We start from the raw sequence: 18,279 nt of genomic DNA on the forward strand, positions 1-18,279 counted from the left end.
TAAACTAATTTTTATATATATATATATATATATAAACTAATTTGTAATTGAGGGTTAAGAGTATTTTAATAAATTTACATGTTATTATACAGTACCATACAATCAATCCTTTTTAAAGTTCCTATTTTATCCCTTACCATAGTTTTATATATATATATATATATATATATATATATATATATATATATATATATAAACTAGTTTGTAATTAAGGGTTAAGAGTATTTTAATAAATTTACATGTTATCATACCGTACCATACAATCAAATCAAACAATAAAAATGTTATTAAACCATAACAAACAATACAGTTCATCCAAACATTGTATTCATTACTATAATGCAATACGACACAACACCATATTATATTATACAATACCATACTGTACATTATGAAATCATGGGTAACGACCATCCCAACAGAGGCTAAATAATCATTTCATTAAACCATGTCCATTTCAGCAATAATTAAAGGAGCATTAAATAATGTACAAAGTTTAGGAGCTCGAAACACACTTATGCATACAATAAAGTTTACTTCCTCTTTCCTTTTCCCTTTTTGGATCTCTTGGACTTGCCCTTCACTTTCTCTGGCTGCTTCCTTTCAGCATTGCTTTCAGAATTGGTGGTGACAGATGGCGACTCAATCTTCTCGACTTCACCATACACTGTATCGCCTTTTTCCTCACAATCCTTCTCTGTTGCTGGTACAATGTTCAGATTCAATAAAGCTTCAACCTTGGGCTTTCTTGACAGCAAGCTCTTCAACAGTTGTTCAGCGTTTCCTACTTCCGAGTTACTGTATAGTATCAAGGCAGCACTTTATCAGGAGTTTTTATTCTAAAAAATGGCTCTTTCCTCAACACAATATATGTGCAAGCGTGACAAAATGAGTACAAGTACTAAGACCAAGTTGCAGAATATATTCTTTGAGTATGTACGAGTTAAGCAGAAGTAGTTAGCACAAAATATTTGCTAAAAACTAAAAAGGACATTATAAAAGAAAAGGGCTAAACAAAGGATTACATCAAGAACCAGAGGCAGAGCCAACAGTTTTACTTTATGGTTCTGGATTGCAGATTATGAGCCCGTTTGGATTGGCTTATAAGTTGCTTATAAGCTGTTTTCAGCTTTTTTGAGTGTTTGACTAGCCAGCTTAAAGTCATTTTGTGCTTAAAATAAGCGCAAAAAAATAATTTGGCCCATTTGACTTAAGCTTATCTAAAGCTGCTTATAAGCTGAAAATAGCTTATAAGCCAAAAAAAATAAGTTAGACTACCCAACTTATTTTTTTTAGCAACAGCTTATAGGCATAAGCCCATCCAAACAGGCTCTATATTTGCTTACTGGGTTCTATATAAATTATCTGAACACATTAAATGAATTTTAACACAAATCTACAAAGCTACAGGACTCCGCCATATTCAGGAGCTAAGGCTGCAATTTCAAAGATGACGTGACTCTAGCAAGAAAGAATCATTTAGAAACGTATTTTACACACTAACATATATTTCGAACATAAACAATTTCATCTTGACAACTGTGATCCCAGCAACCCCTTATGATTCAAGTCAATTTTTGGGGAAGGGTGTGGAATTCCATTTACCTTGATCCAATTGGATAAAGACAACTCTCATCCTTAAAAAAATCGAGTATACAATACAATGGTAAGAGACCAACATACCTCGTATCCAACAATGAATGGAGCTGTTGCAGCTCCTGAAGCATACTTCGCACTTCCTCAATCATGTCCTCACCAGTATAAGGCTTCTCCATGGCAGTAGTCAAGAAATTTATGTGCATATTTATTTCCTCCTTGAAAATTAATAAGTTTAGTACCTTAATAATAATAATAATAATAATGATGATGATGATGATGATAATAATAACAATTTAATCCTTACCTAGCAGAAAGCTTTACAAAGTTCCAAGTAACAATTAAAAAATAGAATTAGGATTACCTTCATCCTCTGAGCAACAGCGGAGGTAGTTCCATTATTGTCACTGCCCATAAGCTTCAAAAAATCAGATACTTCCCGAAACAAGTCCCAATTCACTTGTTGCAGATTCTTCTGTGACGGAGGAGAGACTTCCGAAAATGGCATTGTCAAATTCTCCGGTTGGTCACCATGATTCGAGGGAGATGTAGCAAATGGATTAGTCATGACTTTTGGAACTGTGGAAGTAGGAGCTTGCGACACATTTCTAGCCGGAAACAGCGAGTGAATAATGCCTTCTATATTGCAGTTTGTTCCCAACTGCACATGAATGACATTAGAATAGTTCCTGGTAGTATTCTCACTCAGGTTGACCAACAAAAGAGGATCTCCGGCAATTTGAAAAGCTTTGCCAATTTCACTGATCTGAATGTACTTCCGCTTTATTCCTGGTAGAAGAATGCCATAGAAATTCTTTGGAAGCTGGTTCCTAACATCATTGTTTCTGAGCACATGGAAAAGAACATCATAGTATTTCCCACTGTTCACACACAAGCAGCATAGGATAACAACCAATCTCATAACCAATAGCTTATAGTATGCATCAACGCTGATTTTCATTTGGTGAATCCACTGACATGTACCATGTTTATTGGAAATGAATTGTTGTACCACCATAAGAACAAAATGATGAAAATTTTCCAACGACTGCCTGTTTATGGCAACCTTGGAAGGGGGTAGGACCTCAGATTGCTCAGAAATCAGCCATTCCACCAATGAAGATTTTGTAGTGAAAAAAAATCCCTGACACTGTGACACCAAAATCAAAAAGCGCTCAACAAGATACAAGAAACAACCAGGGGAGATATAGTCATTTAGTCTGATCCAGTTCACATTATAGGTATCTTGTAATGCTTCACAGAATAGCTGAACTAATGTAAATTCCTTAGCTTCATTGCTTGATGAAAAAACTTCATGAGACTCGGAAGTTTTGCCTCCACAAGCATTGCCTGACTGAGATTCTTCCGTTTCTTTAATGCAGCTGAGAATTTCCATGAATGATTTCCATGATTTTGTTGGAACTCTTCCAACAATTTTCTTGTACAAATCTTGAGAAGGTTTTCCAGAGGCAAGCCATATCATCACCACCCTTCCAACCTGTCCATAGCTCAAAAGACCTTTGGTGTTAATATCTTGATGGATGAATTCTTGCAGCAAGTCACGGGAAAGCTCTTTTCTCCTTAGAGAAATCATATTATCTACCAATGATTGTCGTGGGTCGAGGGGGAAGGCTTTTTCAAAGTATTCGGTAGACAGTGTCAAGAAATTCCGTATTTTCCACTCAAAACTCTTAGAATCAAGGTCCTTAGACTTACTTAAAAATTTTGCAATCTCATATATATTCAGAAGGCACATGCTTTGCCGGAAAAGAGACATTGAAGTTGCAGCCGATTTATAGATGGATTCAAGAGTTTCCAGAACCTTCAAACCAACAATAAATAATTCGGTGTGCCAATGATGTCGAGCGGCATAAATAAAATGCCGAGCATCAACAAATACCACCTTTTTGCTCCGTCTGATGAAACTTTGGTGAATTTTTTTAACCCACTCAGCGGCAGGATGCAACAGTGCATATGTAACATTGCGATCATTCAATTGCTGCCTAGCACCAAAGAAACTTAGGCAGAAATTACAAAAGCTGTTATATTCACCAAAGTCTTCTATCTCAAGGCCCTGAAGAGATTCAAGAAGATCAAAGATAGTCTTCTTCCACAAATTCCAAAAGTGAAGTAGTGTTCTGACACTGACTTGGCTGCATGTAATCAATTCTTCTGAACTCTGTATGATAGATAAATCATCCCAAACATACTTTGCCGCATTATTTTCAAAATGAACATCCAATATTTTCCTACAACCCAAAAATTGACCGATTAGACTTTCACATTTCTGAGACGCAATGAAAATGTTCTTCAAGCCAGACCAGTCACTTGACTCATTTGATAAAACTTTAACCACAGTGTGTGTGGTCTCAAAGTTGGATCCAAGCTTCGCAAATGACGTGACCTTTCCCAAAAGCTCCTTCTTTTCTGGGAACGACTTCAAAGGCCAGCCTTTATTTCCCGAGATCCACAGAGAGTTAGAGAGAACATATACAAGAACGAGAGAAGATGCCTTGTCAAAATGCCCAGCCTTCCCTGTTATGTCGGCTTCACGAAGAATATTCCCTTCCAGCTGGGCAATTTCTGCAGCTTCAGTGAAGTTTCCTAGTTGTTCCTCTAATAACAGCAGCTCATCAAGGCACCCCACAGACTTCAAGAAATTGCGCTTCATGTCTATTGAAGGGAATGCTTTCACAAATTTCATCATGGATCCTCTGTCGTTGAGCTCAAAATAATTAAAAGCGCATTTCCCCAGGAACTCCCCCTCAATTTGGTCAATTTCCTCCGCTCTTTTCCCCGCGGTACTACACTGAGCAGCATCGTGTTTCCAGTACTCGACATATTTCAAACCCAAGTCAAAGCATTTTCCTTTGGTGCAAACAGACAAGCATTCTGAGAAATAATTGCCTTTTGCATAAACTCTTGCAGCCTGCTCATAGCATTTAGCCAATGTAAAACACTCGGCAGCTTTTATCAGTTCGGAGTTTCCACACTTCTCCAAATAAATTTGTCCTGCGGATAAGTAAGTTTAGCAGGTTAAACAAAAGATCAAAAAACAACCATATAAGAAAACAGCATTATTTAGTCATGATATAAGGTTTACCATGACGCAAAGCAAGACAGGGAAAGGATTCGTTAGTCATCAACTCAAAACACAGATAGCTCAAAAGGAGACTAAAGAAAAACCCTGTATATTTGTCACTGGAGCAGTAAGCTCCGTCGATATCCATGGTACTACTACAAACCACTTGCACCATTTTAACCGATGATTTTACTGTCGCGTCCTAATACATTTCATCTAACTAATCAGTAAGTAAAAAGGGGCATTGACTTTGATATTTTGTTCCTAAGGTTTTAGGAATGACAGGAGGGGAGTTTTGCCGTAAAAAGAATTTAAGCCAAGTAATAAGTCCATAGAGGTCCTTTTTTTTTTTTTTTTTTTTTGAGACTTAAAAGAATATAAGCTGTAATTTAGAGGTCCTTTTTTACTGAACTAGAAATCAGTGTGGAGCCGACACTTTGGGTCAACCCAGCCTTCTCCACTCCAATGCGGAACATAGTTTGTTTGGCATAGGGCTTGAACTTAAATTAGTCCCCAGAGGTCTACTTAGCATATAAGTACACTTCATTATCCCTTAGAGATATGTTCTGAGATGTATATTACTAGAGCTCAAAGCTGGATGCAAGTATTTGATAAATGGAAATGAAGAAATGTTACACAATTGAAGAGAGAGAAAATGCATAGCAATAAAGGAACTCTTGAAAAGTAAACACCAATTGTTACCTGCCCGTTCATACTCCCTCAAATCATAAAAACATTCTGCTGCCGACTCAAACCTTCCAATAGAGTCAAATATTTCAGCCGCCTCACGTAGGTAGGTGCAAGCCTCTTTGGGATTAGAATCATGAATTCGCTCAGCAGCTGCCCTAAATCCAGCTGCCTTCGCCCTTTTCTCCCAATTCCTTTCTCCTGCTTTTTCGAAGCACATGATTGCCATCTCATAATTCTTCTCCCAGAAGAGCTACATGATAACATCAAAGCACTTTAGGCAAATATAGCAACACAGGAATGTAATCGGAACATATGAATTTGTCAAAGCAATAAGACAAGGAAAATCAACTTGACCTTCACTCCCCTTGACTTCCACTCCTCTGGAGTGCTAGAAGTTTGCATAGCTTGTGCAAGTGAATCATCTATTTCCCTTGTTTCCACTAGACACAACCTTCTCCAGTAGTCAAACATAGGCTTGGAAAATTCTTCTATACTTTCACAAATCCATAACCTTTGCCTTGTTCGAGTGATAGCAACATAAAGCTGCTTTAGTTCAGAGCACAAGAGACTATGTCGTGCTTCACAGAAACTTGGGAAGGATATATCTACTAAGCCTTGTCCTTGCATGAACTCATATACCACTCTCCACTGATTTCTGAGTGGTGATGACCCAAAAAAATTATACAGCAGTACATCCTACAAAAGATCAAAGAAAGAAATAAGATGATAAAGGAGAATTCGATAGAATGGAGAACAAGGCCATTTTGGTACATTATACACATCTTTAGTTTAAGACCACAAAATCCAAAAGTCTCTTACTTTCTTAAACTTTATGCCCAATCAAACCAAGACATGTAAAAAGAAATTGAGGGAGTATATGTTCAGGCAAATTATGGGTTCTCTGAAACCTATCAATTGGAGGTAGAGCTTGCTTCATATTAAATCTACTTCTAGAAGGATACTAGGAGATGGGTTTAGTAAATGATCCATGTGCAGGTAGCAGCTATCAGACTTACTGAAAACTAGCTAGGCTACACATAAATCTGTCGAATACCATTAAAAAGGAACAGATTTGATTGACAATAACAACTGAAATCTTAAGAGACATAATTGAGCAAATTGACGACTTGCCTGAAATTCCAAACCTTTGCATTCAACAATAGTCAAGACAAGTGCTTGCCTTCCAATACAGCCAGAGATTTCCTTCTTCACAGATTCATCCCGCACTAATATGACCTGCTCTGCACCAAAACCTATTATTTTTCCTCCAATACTACCACTATTCCCAAAAATAGATATAATTGCATTTTCATCGGCTCCAGGCTTCAACAACACAGGAGCCTCACCATATATAAGACTGGTCTCGGGTTTCAAGAAATCAACGGATTGAGGGAAATAATGGCAAAGCAAATCAATTACACTCTGTGCTAGTTTGAGCACAGCAGCATGCGTTCTAAAGTTTTGAAGCAACTGAAAAACACGTGATAGATGTCCTTTATCTTTTCTTCCAACAACTTCATCACCCTTTGAATCCATGACAAACTCATTATAAAATAGATTCCTAATGTCTTCAAACCTGAAATCTACCCCCCTAGCAATGGTCTGTGCTGTATCACCCGAGAAAACAAAGCCCTCATCAACATTTCTACAAATATATTTGAAAAGTGCTATTTGTCTCATTGTGAGATCTTGAACTTCATCAATATATACAAAATCTACTTTGTCACCATCGAGATGCTGATACTTTAGCCGAATATGAATATCATTAACCAAATCAGCTATATCATATTCACTACGTTCGATCTTCATCTTTTCATAATCCTGAAAAATAGCATATATTTTCTCTCTTTTCTCTGCACTTATAGTGGAGACTCGAGATTCGGACATTGAACAATAAGCCTCTTTGCTGAGTTTTCCATCATGAAAGTCCCCTGCTTTCAACCCTCCTTTTATATGAGAAAGTATTTCAGTAAACACCCTTGAATGATCAAAATCCTTGGTCAATTGAGTATTGAAGTGAGGCCAATACAAGCTATAGAAACGGTCATAGTTAACCTCCTTCTCTCTTATGAAAGTTTGTCGAGCAATTGACGTCAAACTTCTATCTTCAAACAGCTCCCACTTCAAATGGAACCTATCAAAGTAGGAAGAACCTATGGTTCCATCAAGCATCAATAAGAACTTATGAAATGTGATCACAAGAGGGTACTTCATGTATGGAATGCCAATAAGAGAGTTTGGTATATCTCTAAATTGTGTCGTCCCATCCAAATCATCACTTTCTAGCACGCTTCTTTCCGCTGCGGAACTTCCGCCACAAGAAAAGCTGCAAATTCAAGAATGTTAATTAGAGAAACACAAATTATCATGAAAGGATCAGGTTGCAAACTTCTAAATTTTTTTGGTCATGCACACTCCTAATTGGATAAAAATAAAGACCTTGTCACAACAAATCACACCAAAACCAAATGCAACAAGAAGTGTGAAATCCTGCAACTCCCCCAGCTCCAAATCATTTAGAGTTTTAGACTAGCCCCACCAAATCATCAAATTTATGGGAAGAGCTGTTATCATGCGAATACCTACCTTAACTACCAACATTCTTACCTTAGCTTTTTTATAGAGCTAAAAGAAATTCGGAAATGAAAATATTGTGCTAGTAAAGGTTAAGAACACAAACTTTTCTATGTTGCAAATTTCTTTCTGACAATAAAGATTTAGGAAGGCCAACAAGCAAAAGGTGTTCAAAAAATAAAGGTTGTGTTGAGTAATTCTTATGTCTTGGAATAGTAGGAGCATCCAGTAACCTTTTGCTTAATTCAGATAGGGTAATACTACTGTTCAGTGGTTTTTTCAGTTAAAAGGTCAAAGCACCTTAGGTTTATCAATTCATTTGGGAAGAATTTTCTAGATCAATTAAACTTCATTGGAAACATCAATAACCATAGCAACTAGCTCTCATTAGACATACGTAAACAGATACAAAACAAGCAAGCACATAACTAATTTTACCAAAAAAAGAAGTTACAGTAATAATCTAGAACCCCCAGAACTAGTGGTGCACGGTTCGAAACTCAGGCTGAAGCATGCAGCTTATTAAAGCAAGTAGTCCCAGTAAACTCAGTGACAACAAGATTAGATCTCACCTTTTCAGCTGAGAAATCTGATGTTTGACGGCATAACAAAGTTTAGGGCTAACTGTCACAAAAAGTTGGCGCAACGTAGCCCTGCTAGCCTCTCCTACACATTGAATCTCCTCATTTATTTCACCTACACATTGATTTGATCCTTTCTTTCCCACTTCATTTAATCCTTCAATAGAATTGTGGTGTTGTTGCTCCTTTTGCAATAACTTCATGGTCAAAACTGTTGTTTTTCCCGTGCCTGAGCGACCAAGGATAAAACTACTTCTCCTAAATTGGATTATCTCCCTCTCTTCATTAGTAACTTCAAAAGGAAGATCTAATTCTTCACCATGGTGATTGGAGAGCAAATGATTGACAACGCCAGATGATAATGAGTAAAATTTCATCAATAGCAAGCTTTCACTGACTCTGGAATTTTCAACATAACCTCTACCATCTACTGCACCAGTTGATTCATTATTCAATGTGCTTGCAGTAATGCTTTTATACTGAACAATCTCACGACAAAGCTTCCAACTCTTTGGAACTTCTAAATCCCTGTACAAAAGTGAAAATGTTGAGATAAAATTTACAAGAATCCATTGCATTTCATCATAATATTCAAATCCAAAGAGTACGAAAGTTTCAGTTTACCCCTCAAGACACTTCACGTTGCAGAGATTGATAAATTCATCAGTGTACATAGAACATATGCTATCAAGATGTTTCAACAACTTTGCAACCTCCTCCAAGGGTAATACATCCCAAACTTTCAGCACTTGAATATAAGTGGATTCTTTCTGAATATCAATAGAGCAAACGACATACCGCCCTTCAACCTTAAATTGTTTTACAAAGTCCACATTCTTTCTCTTGGGACGCCATCCGCTAGCCAGCTTAACCAGAAGATTTATCACAGACTTCTTCAAGCGGGAGGATGTTAGCTTTCCAAATGATTTTCTAAAATTGTCACTGAAGAGTACCTGAGCAACCATGTAGAAGCCAATACATCAAGATGGCCAAGTAAACTCATTAGTACAGGAACCAAAAGAAAGTTTTCATGTGTGACGAATAACACTGACCAAAGTTTAACACCTTCAATGAGTGTAGCCCACACTAAGAAAGAATAAAACATATCAAATGGACAAAGACAGATGTTTGCATAGACTATACTGATGTAAGTAGAACACATTAAACATAGAACTATTATGGGCACCAGGAGGAAGAGTCCTGGTAATGCTGATGCAAAATGTTACTTTAGAAGTGAAGGTGAACCATAAGAAATACAACATGCATAACCCATTAACATTTCAAACGAACTACATGAACCTATGACAGTACAAGTAGGTATAGCAATCCAAAAATGAAATATTTTATCCTCAGTTAAAAACTTTTGAAGAAGAGAACGAATATCAATAACTAGCTTTCTTCGCACTTAAATCATTTCAATAAACAATTGTGAGCAACATAGAAGTATATATTCTTTTCATGGAAATAGGCCCTAACAAATCACACTTGGAGTTCAATATAAAAGAAAAATAACAACGGAAAAAGGAGAGGTTGCGGACCCAACACTCAAGTATTGAATATTCATGGTGCCATAATTTCATTGTACTTAGACATTAACGGGCCCCATGTCATATTCAACCAGTATATGTCAAGGGGAAAAAAAAAATCCCTCAGCCCCAATTTATGTGACACTCTTTCCCTTTTAGTCAGTCCCAAGTCCCAAAAAGAATTGACATCTTTCTATTTAGTAACAATTCAATTTTGAACTTTCCATTTTAGACCACTAGTTTCAAAAGTCTATTATTTCTCTTAAACTCTATGCCTAGTCAAACACTTTCACACAAATTGGGATGTAGGGAGTATGTAAAATAGAAAAATGCATCCTTTGGTCTAAATCTATGTGTGTGACACAATTCTATAACATACAAAGCAAGCGAACTAAAGCATAAGATGTACCTTCCATCTCTGAGATTTGAACAGAATACTATCCGCATTAAGCAAATCATCAAGCTGATCATATTCTTTCTTAACATCTAAAATTGTTGTCCTCATGTCATTGTCTTCCTCAGCATGAAAGAAGCACTGACGATCCTTGGCGTCAAGAACTAAGGCTTCCCAGACAGAGTTGCTCTGACGTAATGTTAGCTCATTGCCAAGAATCCATAGACAGTGTCTACAAGAATAAAACCCCCACAAGTCAGCATAGAAGAATAAAGATCCAAATGGAACGAACAGCGAAAAAGATTGATCCGTACCGAGCCCTGGTCAAAGCAACATTAGTCCTTCGAAGACTAGACAAGAAACCAATTGATCCTCCACGATTAGATCTCACGGTAGATATTATTATAACATCTTCCTCCCCTCCCTGAAATCCATCTATTGACTTCACCTTAACTTCAAAACCCTCAAGGTTATCATACCTCCGCCAAAGTTTACCTTGTATGGCCAAAACTTGCGCAGCATAAGGTGATATAATACCAATGCTGAGTTTCTTCCTCGAGCCACTCCAAGCTGCAAACAAAGTATAGAAGAAGATAACAAAAACTAAAATAGAAAACCCAAAAAGCGTTTAAGCCACAAAGAACCTCCAACACATGCAAAGACCCAATTAAACATTAGTTAAGAGAGACCAACCTAATATTTGAAGGAGTGAAGTCGTCACAAGGAAACAACAAATCAAGTTGTGTGTATCACTCAATCAAGTTTGCTAGTGGAAATTTCGCAATTAAAGACTTAACGACACAATCCCAACTACAAAATTTAGGTTATTGGGAGTTCTTCATTAAAGATTCTTGCACAATCACAGCCTCATTTGCAGATCCTAGTCCCTATCAAAAAGAAAAAGATTTCAAGAATCCCAACCTTTGTTGTTTTCTTTAGAATAGTAACACTGAGAGTCCCAGCCATTGTTGCTTGTCTTTAAAGCGCCTTTTCTTAATTATACAACTTACACGGTTATAACAAAGTACAATTGGCTGTAAACCTCAACATAGGCACTTTGCATTTTAGCTCCAAGTGCTGTACATGAACCAGATATATTCAATCAGCCTATGTTTCTTTCTAGTTGTGAAGAAATATAGTTTAAGGTTAATCAACTCATGCACGATACACTTGCTTATTTTTGCTACTTTTGGGACTAAACCCCTTAATACCCTCATACACCTATCGTTACCATATATTAAAGTTTATTTCGAGATAGGTACATGTAATTATTAAGGCAAAACGACAAAATAGCGCTTAAAGGAAAAATTCTAATGACAAAATTGTAGGTTTCATTAATATGAGTATACCTTTAAACAAGTTATGCACTATCTTCATCACTAAAGCCACCTCAACTATATTTCTTCGACTATGTCCGACATCATCCAGCTCTTCTTTACCGAAGGGAACATTAATAAAGGAATACGGGCCAAAAGATCTTCCTGGAAGATATCTTTTCTCATACATTTTATGCTTTACCTCAGGGGCATCACGAATTTGCTCATGGTAGAAAGTTGAATTTGGAAATTGGCTAATTGATGGATGCATCCTGTACTGTATGTTAAGCAATTGCTTAAAATGACCAAGTGAACTCAGTCTTTCAAAAAGGCTCCTTCCAAAGCCAGCTTGTTCAGAAACCTATTTAAAAGTACAAGATTTGTGTAAACAAAAAATATAGATCCAAGATATTAGTTGCACTTGAAATTCCTTTAATAGCCTGTTTGCCAAGCTTCTAAAATAAGCGATCTTGAAAAGTGTTTTTTCCGAAAGTGTTTTTCAAAAAAGAACTTTTGGTTAGAAACAGTTAGTGTTTAGCTAATCAATTTGAGAAGCACTTTTGAGCAGCAATTAGTGTTTGGCCAAGCTTTGAAAAAGTGCTATGTTCTCTAAAGTGCTTTTCAAGAACGTACTTTCGGGGAGAAGCTATTTTTTTCAGCTTCTCAGAAACAACTTCAGCTTCTACTCAAAAGCACTTTTTCTTCTCCTAAAAGCTTGGCCAACCACCTCAACAAAAGCTTGGCCAACCACCTCAACTTTTAAAAAGAAAAAAACCACTTTTGGCCTTGGAGAAGCTTTGGCCAAACAGGCTATTAAATTGCATGCACGAAAAGACAGCAAACTTACTCGGCTCTGAACTGTTGCGGGCAGTTGACACTCATCGCCCACCAAAACAGTATGCCTCAGACCTTGAAGTTGGAAGGGTATGACAGATTCACACTCCTTCAATTGGGCGGCTTCATCAACGACTAATAAGTCAAATGGCTCCACATCCACTGAATGAAGCTTATACGAACTAGAGGCCGTGCAGAAAACCAAGGAAGCCATTTGTATACAGAACTCCCCAATCAACTTCTTACTCATTGCACTTGGAAGACTTAGTTTCTCAAGAGATCGGCGAACATCTTTCAGAAGAACAAGGCATTGGTTTCTTAAACACGGGAAAGACAACTCACCCAGAAATGCCTCAGAAGAGCATGAAAAGAGTTCCTCCAGTTCTTTAGAGCCAACACTCTCTTGAAATAACATTCCCTCCAAACAATCGAATAGGGAGATGAGGCTTGCCATCTTTTCAAAATTCTCCTCCTGAATAAAACATAATGGTAGATGAGTACAGAATATAAGCATGCACCTTCTCAAAGATGAAGCTGTAGAATTAAAACGGGATCTAGCAAAATCAATCAATGAGCTGATTTTTTCTGTTTCCTTCCGAGCTTCCTCTTGATCCGCAAGTTCCTTGAGTTTGATCAACTCGTTCTCCACATATATGTGATACTGAGAAACACAATCTTCCAGAAACCCGCTCATGGAACTTATACAGTGTTTCCAACCAGTCATCGGTCCTAGGCACTCCACCAGCCTATCGACACGATAATCAAGGTAAATCTCCTCGATATCTTGACCAACTTTTAGCCGATCCTTATTCCCAAACAAGAGAATGTCACCTAGAGGACAAACGAGATCCATTTGTGCAGAAAGATTTTTAGACGACTCTCTGATCAGTTTAACCAACTTTGAAGCTACTTGTGTTATCGCTACATTTGTTGGGGCACAAGTAAGAGTTCTGCACTTCATATTCAATAGTATGAAGAGCATGACACTCGTAGTCTTAGTCTTTCCTGTCCCAGGTGGACCCCATATGAGTTCAACCGAAGGCTTGTGCTGACACTTCAATGCATCAAGAGAGGTCAAGATTGCATTGGCCTGTGAATCATTCAACTTTGACAACAGACTGTTAACAACTTCTCCAGTTGGTCCATCGATAGATGATGCAGAACAAACGTCGCATTTATCCTCGCCCTGTTTCTGCACAGAAACAGATGTATTTCATTCTCAAAATCAACTAAGTAGTACTAGGTATATGTCTATTCGAGGGATAGCCCATAGTAGGGGCGTTACAAAGAGGAGAAACGGGAGAGGCGCCTGTCTGAGCGACTAGCCCTACAATTAAGTACATATTGTTTACAACTGCTTAAGAGCACATTGTTTTAATTGCTTAAGAGTCCATATTTTCTAAAATAAAGAGTAAAGGTTTAGAAATATCCGACCCAGGAGACCAGTGAATCTACACTTCAAAGATTTTGGTAAAAAAACATTTCTTAGACAAAAACACAAATGTGAAAATTAACCACCAATAAAAGATGAAATTTAGAAGATATGATCCGGCTGCTGTAAATCAAAGAAGTATAATATTACTTAACATTACAGTCACATCATCACAAGCAACACGTAGCTTTGTCAAACATTCATATGCTGCCATTTTTGTTTTTCATTTCTAAAAGAATGTTAATATCAGCTCTGTTATGTATTTTCCAGTCACACTTGAGCAACAAGATCATCACACATTAACTTGAAACATAATATCATCAATCACTTCACATCACACCAAAGAGACACCTAATCGGTACAAACATATTTTACTTTATTGTTGCATCCAAATATCAAAACCTATATTGCTTGGACTCTGCAAACATGTTGTTGCACCCGTGTCAGATCCTTCAAAAAGCACCACCCTTGGAGGTTTCAACCCGCACCCAGCAACATTTTCGAAAAGTCCGAGCAGCATAGATCAAAACGAGGGACATTGCATTTGTTGATCTAGGATATACTCATTCCATCCCAATTTACGTGACTCTCTTTGCTTTTTAGTGAGTCTCATCTTCTATATTTCATAACAATTTGATTTTCAACTTCCCATTTTACCCTTAACAAAATGATTTATAGCCACAAAAATTTCTCTGACTTGTTTTAAACCACAAATTTTAAAATTCTTTTTTTTTCTCTTAAATTTCATGCCTAGTCAAACACATTCACCTAAACTGGGACGAATGAGTAGGTTAAAAGGCAGGGGGTTCAGAAGCAAATCAGCAAGATTACTTACCTCATGCCCACTGCACAGAACTTTCTCGAGAATGTTCAAATTCTTTCTCATCGTGAGTGCTTTCCATACTCTCTTACTCGGTAACACATTTACCAGAAACACTATATAGAACGACTTTTGCATTCTATCAGAGATTCCATTATCTCTAGCAACTTGTACTCTAAAATTAGTGGAAGCATTTAAATCATCGTTGTTCTCATTGTCACTGATGTAAGTTACAGATGCGAACGTCCAATTCCATCCGACCCGCTGCAGGTCGGAAGCGGTTTCAGGTTTAGCATCCGAGATAACGACAATATCTCCAGGCAATGTTCGATAAGGCTCCCTGCCATCACCACATACATTCCTCCAATAATCAACCTTAACATCAAAAAATAGTGATCCATATGGTTTTACTTCATAGAAGGAGATCAATTCACCAAAGGGTGCTTTGTCTATGACTTCCAAAGAAGCGGCTATACTTGCTCGTGTTTCTTCCAGTAAAGGGACAGAAAATGAACCGAGGTAATGATCTACTGATTCAAATGATTCTGGAATATTCTTCACCTACACAACAGGTTTAAATGAATGAGACAAGTGAAGGAGAAACAAGCAACTTATTTTGGCATTGTGGGAAGCCATGCATTTCATTTACAAGTTCGTAGCAATAATATCTTCTTTAAGGTGCTTTTCATATACACCATTTACATGGGAGTAAACAAGCTACTTATTCTCTTTAAAGCTCCAAAGCAATCTAATCTTTCAAAGAGGAAAAGGAAACTTTAAAAGTTAAAAACATTTAGGGGTTTTTGGAGATGGTGTTTTCCAATTTTTTCAAGTTTGATTACTCAAAATTTTTTAAAAACGTATTCTTTAGAAAAACAAGTTCCTTTAAAATAAGTAAATGACTTCCTAGTGGAGTTGGAAAAAACAAGTTCCACATCCACACTAATGGTCTCCTGACCACCCCCCAACACAACCTACCCCCACCCCCATTCCCGCTACCCCTACACACCTTACCCCCATTTCTTCTGTATAGATTATATAGAAACACTTTTTTGGGACAATATTTTCTGCTTACGCACCGGACAAAATAAAATAAGAAAGTAAACCACTTATTTTCTAGAAAATATTTTTTGTGAAAAACATTTTCCTGCTTACCAAACACACCCTTAGAGAAAAATAATCAAGAAATAGGCAAAAAATATTCAGTTCTTAGGCGTCTCAGTTGATGTTTCTCTCTATGCTCTCTTCACTAAACCAGCAGATGTGAAAAAACTATTTAAAGATCAAGAAAATCATAGAGAGAAAATGCGTTCAGAATGCAAAAAGTTAGATTTTAGGGATATATAAAATCAACGAAAAATCCTTCTTTCCAAATTGCAAAATAAAATATTGTGCAAAACGTCAGTCATGTAGCATTTTCATATATACATCACAGGCTACTAAACTGCAAAACTCCTGTAGGTCACTGACTAATATACACACAGGCCATGGAAAAATATATTTAAGAGAATTAAGAATTAATGGTCAAAAACACACCTGAACTATCATTTTTTCAAGTGCTTCACATTCCAACTATCAGTTATTCCCTTTTCCTTACCTGAATTATCACCATCTTATGTATTAAAACACATCTCAACTACTAGATGTCTCCATTTCCGTACCTGAACTATCACCATCTAATGTATTAAAACACACCTCAACTATCATATGTTCCCTTTTCACCTGATACAATTTAGGGTTTTCAAGTAGGAAAAGGGAATAATTGATAATCGAGGTGTGTTTTAATACATAGATGGTGATACATAGTTCAGGTAAGGGAAAGGAACAACCGATAGTTTGGATGAGAAACTCGTGAAAAAGAATGATATTTCATGTGTGTTTTTTACCATCATCCCAAAGGAAAAACATTTTCTTTCAAGATCACACCCTTAAACCAAAATAAGTAGCCAATTATCAGCTATTCCCTTTTGCTTACTTGAACTATCACCATCTATCTATATACTAAATACACCTCAAATATCATATGTCCCTTCTCCTACGTGATAGGGTTTAGGGTTTTCAGATAGAAAAAGAGAACAACCATAGTCGAGGCGTCTTTCATTCAACATAGATGGCGATAGTTCATGTAAGGAAAAGCGAACAGAAAACTATTGATAGTTTGATAGTTGGATGTGAAGCTCGCGAAAAAATGACAGTTGATGTGTGTGTTTTTTACCATTATCTAAATAAAAAATTATTTTCTTTCAAGATCACCCTTAAACCAAAATAAGTAGCCAAAACGTACCTGATATTCATATAGAGTCTCATCAAAAATATCTTGGATAGACCATGAGAAGACCAAATCAATGAACTCATCTATAAACACCGTTCTCTTTTTCATATAAGAACTTCCTTCCATCATCTGATCACCCAAAAGAAGTCTCCTATACAAGCAAAAAAAAAAAAAAAAAAAAAAAAGAACAGATGAATGTCACTGTCCAAATTGTTGCATGCAAGGGAAATATGAAAATCTTGTAATAAGATACTAGTGTACACTGTGCCCAAAAACAAATTTAAGGAAAAGCAAAGATGGATTTCTTAGTCATGAAGGAAAACACAAAACAAAAGAAAGATAATCAACCTTAACACAATAATGTACTAGGAAAAAGCTACTAGCAGTACTGTCAATACTAAAGAAAAAATAATCAAAAGGACTGATCTAACTTTCTTTTTCAATAGGTACTCAAAGTCCACTTTCTTGATTTCTAAAAGAAAAGAAGAAGCAACTACACCGAACAGGAGTTTTTGTACTACAAAGAGGAAAGTTGAGAAATTTGATATGAACAGTAAGTTCTTGGGAAGCGAAAGAGGCGGTCTTTTCATCTTGAAGAAAAAAGAAACCTTTAACACATAGCTAGCAACTTAGGACTGTTTGGCCATGAGAATTTAACTTTTTAAAAAAAAATTATTTCACTTTGTTTGAAAATTAATATTTGGCTACTAAAAAACTTATTTTCACTTTTTTTACTTTCGATACATTCAAGTAATTAAATATTCATTATAAAAATTATAATCAAATACAGCTCTATCTTCAACTATAACTTCAAATTTTTAAATAAAGTGAAAAATATTTAATTTTCATGGCCAAACACCTACTAAATTTGTAAGAATATTTTTTCATTTACATATTCGAACCAAGTTGTATTCTAATTGAGCATCTCAAGTACTAATAAAGTATTTTAATTAGAGATTTTCGGTTTAAATTTAAAAAGAAATTGCGTTTATTTTCATTCGTCTATTTGTCAGTTAAGTTAATCATATAAAATATGTCATTTCCTTTAATTATATGTATCAACCTCGAGTAGAAACTGCGGGTTTTACGGCTTATTGATGCAAATGCGTATAATAAGATTGTTGGGATTGAAATAATTAAGGGCGTCGTGTTGAAGCTACCG

At 36.4% G+C, this 18,279-nt stretch overlaps 1 protein-coding gene across 2 annotated transcripts; it reads right to left on the reverse strand.

Annotated features, from left to right (window-relative positions):
- Positions 1 to 307: 307 nt before the first annotated feature.
- Positions 308 to 17,716, reverse strand: LOC132636504 (uncharacterized). Of its 2 annotated transcripts, none has more exons than XM_060353413.1 (15): positions 17,549 to 17,716; positions 17,130 to 17,268; positions 14,861 to 15,406; positions 12,607 to 13,785; positions 11,793 to 12,120; positions 10,758 to 11,013; positions 10,459 to 10,675; positions 9,148 to 9,476; positions 8,515 to 9,051; positions 6,500 to 7,694; positions 5,723 to 6,064; positions 5,381 to 5,618; positions 1,961 to 4,608; positions 1,684 to 1,814; positions 308 to 798 (listed from the first exon to the last, which is right to left on the reverse strand). In XM_060353413.1, the coding sequence occupies exons 2-15, from the start codon at positions 17,244 to 17,246 to the stop codon at positions 534 to 536; spliced, it is 8,328 nt and encodes a 2,775-aa protein (XP_060209396.1). In that variant the 5' UTR covers positions 17,247 to 17,268; positions 17,549 to 17,716; the 3' UTR covers positions 308 to 533. The 2 variants fall into 2 exon arrangements, with proteins under 2 accessions (XP_060209396.1, XP_060209395.1); XM_060353412.1 differs by having other exon boundaries at positions 17,466 to 17,716.
- Positions 17,717 to 18,279: the final 563 nt, after the last annotated feature.

This window comes from Lycium barbarum, chromosome 4 (genome assembly GCF_019175385.1).
Source record: "Lycium barbarum isolate Lr01 chromosome 4, ASM1917538v2, whole genome shotgun sequence".
Classification (NCBI taxonomy): domain Eukaryota; kingdom Viridiplantae; phylum Streptophyta; class Magnoliopsida; order Solanales; family Solanaceae; genus Lycium; species Lycium barbarum.